The sequence below is a fragment of the Falco peregrinus genome, chromosome 8 (genome assembly GCF_023634155.1).
Source record: "Falco peregrinus isolate bFalPer1 chromosome 8, bFalPer1.pri, whole genome shotgun sequence".
Taxonomy (NCBI): Eukaryota; Metazoa; Chordata; class Aves; order Falconiformes; family Falconidae; genus Falco; species Falco peregrinus.
This window is the reverse complement of record NC_073728.1, coordinates 45,738,310-45,745,050: the sequence shown is the minus strand read 5'-3', so window position 1 is coordinate 45,745,050 and position 6,741 is coordinate 45,738,310. Positions and strand designations below refer to the sequence as shown.

At 65.2% G+C, this 6,741-nt stretch overlaps 1 protein-coding gene across 1 annotated transcript; it reads left to right on the top strand.

Moving 5' to 3' along the window:
* Positions 1 to 991: 991 nt before the first annotated feature.
* Positions 992 to 6,711, top strand: FCHSD1 (FCH and double SH3 domains 1). The gene is made up of 19 exons (XM_055812992.1): positions 992 to 1,097; positions 1,397 to 1,494; positions 1,725 to 1,770; positions 2,621 to 2,694; positions 2,957 to 3,101; positions 3,178 to 3,314; positions 3,392 to 3,455; positions 3,564 to 3,692; positions 3,888 to 4,010; positions 4,093 to 4,188; positions 4,268 to 4,375; positions 4,482 to 4,586; positions 4,803 to 5,033; positions 5,122 to 5,205; positions 5,315 to 5,471; positions 5,556 to 5,761; positions 5,886 to 5,982; positions 6,060 to 6,127; positions 6,281 to 6,711. Exons 1-19 carry the CDS (start codon positions 1,077 to 1,079, stop codon positions 6,344 to 6,346), a joined length of 2,055 nt encoding a protein of 684 aa, XP_055668967.1. The 5' UTR covers positions 992 to 1,076; the 3' UTR covers positions 6,347 to 6,711.
* The last annotated feature ends 30 nt before the right edge of the window (positions 6,712 to 6,741 follow it).

Sequence of the window (6,741 nt, the reverse complement as noted above, 5' to 3'; positions counted from 1 at the left end):
GCTGACAAGCCAATGTCACCCTGTAGGTGGGGCTGCCCTGCACTGTCCCACTCTGCCATCCCCTTCCTGCCACCAAAGTGGGTGCTGGTGGCCCCCAGTCCATTTTCCCAGCTTCCTCCTGCAGCAGAGGGGCCATGGAGGGAAATAACAGACCCAGTGACACAGCCACAGCCCAGTCCCACATGTTGACACGCTGCAGGGGAATCAGGACATGTGCAGATGACTCCAAAAATGTCAGGGAAAGAGCAAGAAGGGGACAAAAGGGACAGCGGGGAGAGCCACAAGCTCTGCAAGAATCACAAGGCAGAAAAAAAGCAGAACAGAAAGAGAAGTGAGAGCTGAAGGGGATGAGAGGGGGACAGAGGGACCAGGTGGCAAACAGGGCAAGGATTCCTGGGGAGCCTTCATGGCTCCCAGTGTCCCCTACCAAATGCCACTGCTCAGCACCTGCTTGTCCCTGTGGCAGTGTCCTGCCAACCCAGGGGCTCTGCTTCCTCCACGTGCTGTGGGACCCCACGTATCCCTGTGCCCTAAGGACTGAGGCCCCACTGCCCCACATGCCCCACGGCCCAGGACCAGTGTGCCCCAGCACCCCACATCTCCCTGTGCCCCAGAACCAGTGACCCGACCCTCCCATGGGACACCACGCCCCGGGACCAGTACCCCATGTGCCCTCACGCACAAGGACTTGGTCCCCAACGTTCCCAGTGTCCCTGTGCCCCAGTACTCCGCATGTCCCCAAGTGCCCATGTCCCTGTTCTCCTGCCTGCCCGTGTCCCCATGTCCCCATGTCCCCGTGTCCCCGTGTTCCCGTGTCCCCGTGTCCCCGTGTCCCTGTCCTGCTTCCCCGGGTCCCCGGGTCCCCGCCCCAGCGCTCCGGCGAGACGCGCAGCACCGACCACTAGGCGGCGGGCGAGTGACGGCGCCGGGCGGGGCCTGCCCGGGAAAGGGGCGGGGCGGGGGCGGGGCCCGGGGAGGGCGGAGCCGGTCCCGGCAGTTCCGGGCTCTACACACGCGGGGCGCGGCGGCGGCGGGGACCGGGGATCAGGGATCGGGGACCGGGGCCAAGCGCAGAGATGCAGCCGCCGCCACGCAAGGTGAGCGCGGGGCTGGGGCGCGACACTGGGGCGGGTCCCGGCAGCGGGAGAAGCGATCGGAACCGGGTCCTCCATCGGAGCCGGACCGGGACTGGGTCCCGCAGAGGGGATCGGGATTTGTCCCCGGCGGACCCTCAGCGGGGCTGGAGAAGCGGAGCCGCGGCTGGGCGGTGGCCGCCGGCACCTGCAGTGGCATCCGGGGCGGGGCGGCAGCGGGGACCGGGGACCGGACTGGCCCCCGCATCCCAGCCCGGCCGGGGCCGCAGCGTCCCCGGGCGCTGAGCGGTGCCGCCCCGCAGGTGAAGCTCACCCAGGAGGTGCGGGTCCACGTCCTCGAGCAGCTCTCGGGCCTGCAGGGCAAGCAGCAGCGGGATGCCGAGCTGCTGGAGGACATCAGGTAAGGCCTCACGCGTGTCTGTCCCCGCCCCGCCCCTAGCCGAGGCCGGCCAGCTCATCCCACGCGTGGGGTGGGGGCCAGCCCGTCAGGCACGGCTCACCTTGAGCCTGCTGCGCCGAGGTCATGGGCTCCACCACCGGCTGGGTGGTGGCAGGGGGGCAATGGCAGGGTGGCCTGTCATTGCTCTTCTGCATGGGTCCTCGCCTGCCCCCAGTGCCCTCTCCCCACAGGTCCTACAGCAAGCAGAGGGCCACCATCGACAGGGAGTATGGGCAGGTAAGGACGTGCCACTGGCTTCAGGACTGATGCTCTGGGGAGGCACAGTCACTGAGCCACATCCTCCCTGCGTGGGGTGTCCCAGAGTAGCACACAGCCCCATGCAAGCAATGGGCAGCATCAGAAATTATCCGAGCAAGGCGAGGCTTGGCTGCTCCGTGCCAGCCATGGAGGGCAGTGGCAGATGGGTGCAACGTTCTCCCTGCCAGGGGGGTACCAACCACATTAGGGCACCTGCTGGGTTGCTTTGCTGAGTACAGCATGGCCCGAAGCTTGGGTGTTTTGGGGGCCTGGAGGGAAAGCCTTGTGGGAGGAGGAAACTGCTCTGCTGTCTGCTGGGTCATCACAGGGCTCTCTCTTAAATATCAGAGCCTGGGTTTGTGCTGTGAGATATCCCCACAGCATCCCTTGGGGATACCCCGCAGCAGTTGTGTCCCCCTACAGTCGGGCACCATGCCACCCTTCTCCCTCTCCCTTGCCCAGGTTAGGGGGGAACAGTCCCCCCAGGGTTGGGGTTTTGCTGTACTTGGCTTTGCTGGGGGCTCCTCTACTCTGTCTCTGCAGATGGTGTCCCTTGCTGGTGTTCCCTTGCCAGTCCCCTGTCCCAAAAGCTGCAGGGGGGTGGTCCTCTCATGGTGGTGGCTGCTCCCCAAAAAGGTTTTCCCCTTTCATGGGAGCATGACAGGAACCCTGCTGACACTGAGCCACTGATGAGGGGAGTCCCTCCCGCTCTGGGGACACTCATGGGGTTGGGTAGCTGATAGTGGGGAGGCCAGTTTCGGCCCCAGAGCTGGATGCTGGGGTGCTCACCAGGGTTGTAGAGTGCCAGTGATGATGGGTCTGTCCACAGGCACTGCAGAGGCTGGCGAGCCAGTTTGTGAAGAGAGACTGGCAGCGGGGCCGTGGTGAGGCCAGCGACTTGAGGTGGGTTAGGGACAGGGATGGGAACCTGGGGCTGGGGCTGGCTGTGCCCATCCGTGGCCCTCCTAGCTGGGAGATGCCTAATGCCAACCAGGATTTGGGTGTCCTAGGAATGCAGCCTTGGGTGGGATGTCCCCAAGGATGTGGTACCTGACTCACAGGGGACTGCAGGGGCTGAGGGTGCTGGCTGCCCTGCTGGGCATCCCCAAAAGCTGGCAGGGAGGGAAGAGAGTACCCTGCCCTGTTTAAACTCCCACATCTGCAGGAGCGTGGTCGCTGTCTGGAAGGGTGTCATTGAGGGGACCGCACATGCTGGGCAGGTCCGTGTCACTGCCTCGGAGAGCTACCGCGCCCTCGCCACAGAGGCTGCCCGCACTGCCCGCCTCTCCAAAGAGAGGATGCTCAAGAAGGTACCAGGGCGAGGACATGTCCCCCTGTGCACGAGTGGTGGGAACATCTGTCCCCCCCGGCTGACACTCCCTACAGGGTATCGAGCGGCTGCAGAAGGCGCAGGCAGAGCTGCTGGAGACAGTGAAGGAGCTGGACAAGGCAAAGAAGCAGTTCACCCATCTCCAGCGCAGCAGTGAGGTGGCCAAGGACAAGGCAGCCGATGTGGAGGCTCGGTGAGCAGAGGAGGTGGCAAGAGAAGTGCTGCTGTGGCCATGGGGTGGTCTCACATCCCTCCTCCCACCCTCCCCAGGCTCCGGAAGAGTGACCGGAGGATATTTCACACCAAGGCCAGCCTGCAAAAACTCAGTGCCAAGGTCAGCAGCACATGGTGCTGGTGGGGGTACCCAAGCAGAGGGATGCAGGGGGACATGGGGTGGTGGCCCCCACCACATTGCCAAGCCATGCTTTCCCCATCCCTGAAGTTCACAGCACGGCTGGCCGAGCACTCAAGGCAGCTTGCAGGAGTGCAGAATGAGTACAGCTTCGCCCTGGTGTCTGCCACTGCCCACCTGGAGCATTACCAGCGGGTAGAGCTGCCCGCTGCCATGCAGGTAGGAGCTGCTTGGACACCCCTGCATCCCCTCCAGGGGTCCTGCAAGAAGCATCTCCCTGGTGCCACTGTGAGGGGGTGCAGCAGGGAGGGTCCTGCTGGTGCGGAGTCAGGGCTGACTGCCCTGGGGGGTCAGGGATGCTCCCCGGGGAGATGCGGGCAGTGCCGGCGGAGTTTCCCATCTGCTCTCCCCCAGGCGCTGGACGGTGACCTCTACGAGCGGCTGCGGGAGCACTTGTCAGCTGCCAGCCGGACAGAAGCAGAGACATGCCAGGCCACGCGGGACTGGTTCCAGGGTGTTGCGGAAGCATCCGCACGGGTAACAGCACCTGTCTCGGGAGCTGGGTGGGACAGGAGGGGACGGGTGGCCCCCCTGGCCCCACACCACTCCCTTGCTTCAGGTGTGCCGGGAGCAGGACCTCCTTCTCTTCCTACAAGACCACCCTGCCTTCACCCTGGCCCCCACGCAGCGCTTCCAGCTCACCGGGGTGGAAGAGGTAGGTAGGGGGGAACATTGTTACAGCAGCAGGGGGTCTGTGCAGCCAGCCCCTTCTCAGCCACTGTGTCCTTGGCCAGGTGTGCCTGCTACCGCCGGGGGACGATGGGGCCAGCCTGGAGAAGGAGGCACGGCGCTGGGCCACACGGGTGGCCCGAGACCACAAAAACAAGGCATACAGTGAGGAGGTCAGTGCCACCCTTCCCCGTGGAGCACTGGGGGGTTCAAGGAGGGGCTTTCCCTGCCCCCTGCCAGGCTCCTATCACCCCTGCTGACCTGTGGGTGCCCTCCTAGGTGCTGCAGCGGCTGGAGGCCAGGCGGCAGCAGGTCCCAGAGGCAGAAGCAGCCACTGTGGAGCGGCAGATGGAAGAAGCAAGGGAAAACATCCGGAAGTCAGAGGTGGGTCCCCCAGGCAGGAGGCTAGGGGTGACTTCGAGATCTGTCACCCCCAGGGTGGGGGACGCAGGGATGGGGAGATGTGGTGGCTAGGGATGTGGTGCTGGGGATTCTTTGCCACAATGGCAGCCACGCTGGGGACTGGGGCAATGGGGCTTGCTGGGCTGTCCCCCAGCCCATAAATGTCCCCTTAGACCTTGACAATACGTGTGTGCTCAGGTCAGTCAAGTGAAGGCAGAGGCAAGGCTGGCGCTGCTGCGGGCAGCAGGGCTGGATGTGGATGCTTGGATGGCGGGGGCCATGGTGGGTGCAGGTGAGGAGGCACCCGCAGGGCTGGATCCAGCCGAGTTCGATGACTATGAGGACAGTGACGAGCCGGACGAGGACAATGAGCCTAGCCCTGCTGCCCGCACCTACCCTTATACCTGCCGGGTGATCTTTGGGTACCAGGTATGGCCATGGCTGCCTGTCCTTCACCCTGCCTGCCCAGGGCCAGCACCCTCAGCCTCCCTGCCACCTTGTCCCCTGTCCCCTGCAGGCCTGCCAGCCGGATGAACTGTCCATCACCCAGGGCGAGGAGCTGGAGGTCATCGAGGATGGGGACGCAGAGGAGTGGGTGAAGGTGGGAGCAGGCTGAGCCCCCCACCGTGGTGGAGGGGACATATTTCAGCAGTCCCCAGGCCATCCCTGTCCCAGAGGCTGGGACAGTTACACAGTTTCTGCCCACTCAGGCTCGGAACAAGGCAGGTCAGGTTGGCTACATCCCAGAAAAGTACCTGCTGTCCTTGGGTGGTGAGCCAGGGGCTGGGGTCGGTCCCCCGGGACCCTCTGCATTGCACCGCCAGCTCTCCAGCATCATGGCTGCAGAACTAGTGCTGGAGCCCGGAGGTGGGTGCTAGGGCATCACCCCCACCCCGGGGAGGGGGACAGGTCCCCAGAGGCTGCTGAGCCCCTTCCCCATCCTTCCCACAGCCTGGCTGGTGCGAGCTCTATATGACTACGAGGGTCAGAGTCCCGAGGAGCTGAGCTTCCCCGAGGGGGCCATCATCCGGGTGCTGCCCCGCGCCTCTGGTGAGGTGGATGATGGCTTCTGGACAGGCGACTTCGATGGCCGTATCGGCGTCTTCCCCTCCCTGGTAGTGGAGGAGCTCACTGGGGCCCGGGGGGCAGCCGGGCAGGTTGGTGGCAGGAGGGTCATTGTGTCCCCTCAGTGTGGGGTGCAGCTCCCCATCTTGAGCTGTGGCTGCTGGGGGGAAGACTTTCTTCCCACTGTTCCCATCCCTCTTGGCTGTGTCTTCCCAGGAGCTGCCATCGCCGTCCCCACCCCCCTTCTCTCCTCCTGGCCTTGCTCCTGGGGCCAGCCTGGCTCCCAGCCCCACTCCTGAAATGCCACTAGGAGGTGAGTGCCAGGGCGGGCTGGGAAGGGGGCTGGGGGGGGCATGTGGAGACCTGGGCTGAGCTGCTGGGCCCTTCCAGGTTGCAGGCAGGATGGTGCAGGCAGTGGGCAGAGCTCTCCAGACCTGGCAACCACCCGTCTCCGGCCGGTAAGCCTCATCACAGCGATGCTGTGCACCGCAAGCCTGCCCCCGACCCTCCTGTAAGGGGGAACGGTGCCACCCGTGTGGTTTGGAGGGGGGGTCTGACGGGGGGTGAGTAGCCTTGGCATATTCGGCATCACTTCTGTCCTTTCTCCGCAGCTCCGTGCACCTCCCCCACCACCCGGTAGAGCCCCCGAGCCTGACCCTGAGCTGCACTTCAGCTGATCCTGAGGGTCCCCCGTCCCTCCCCACTCTCCCAAAGTGCTTCACCTAAGCGAGCCACCACAGGCTGCTGTCCTGGCAGCAGGGGCCAGTGCTGCCCCGTGCTCTGAGCTGGTCTCTCCGGGGGCTGCATCCTGCCCAGTGCTGCTTGCAGAGCGGCCCTGCATCCCAGCACAGCATGGGACATCCTGGCAGCCCCTTTATTGGGATGCTCAGCGCCACTGCCGGTCCCCATGTCACTCAGCTCTTGTCTCTGCCGCTTCTGCCTGGCATCGCCTGTGCACCCCCAGTGCAGCCCTGCTTCTCCGGGGGGGCTCAGCCCTGGGGCCCTGCCTGCCCCACCTGGCATCATCTCCCTGCAGGCAGGAGAGGGCGGGGGGGGGGGGGGGGGGGCGGGC

Bases quoted from the DNA above. Each gene is read 5' to 3' on its own strand.
- FCHSD1 (XM_055812992.1), top strand. From the start codon at position 1,077: ATGCAGCCGCCGCCACGCAAG. The intron at 1,771-2,620 runs GTAAGGACGTGC...GTCTGTCCACAG, and splicing joins TCGACAGGGAGTATGGGCAG to GCACTGCAGAGGCTGGCGAG. The intron at 4,011-4,092 runs GTAACAGCACCT...CCCTTGCTTCAG, and splicing joins TTGCGGAAGCATCCGCACGG to GTGTGCCGGGAGCAGGACCT.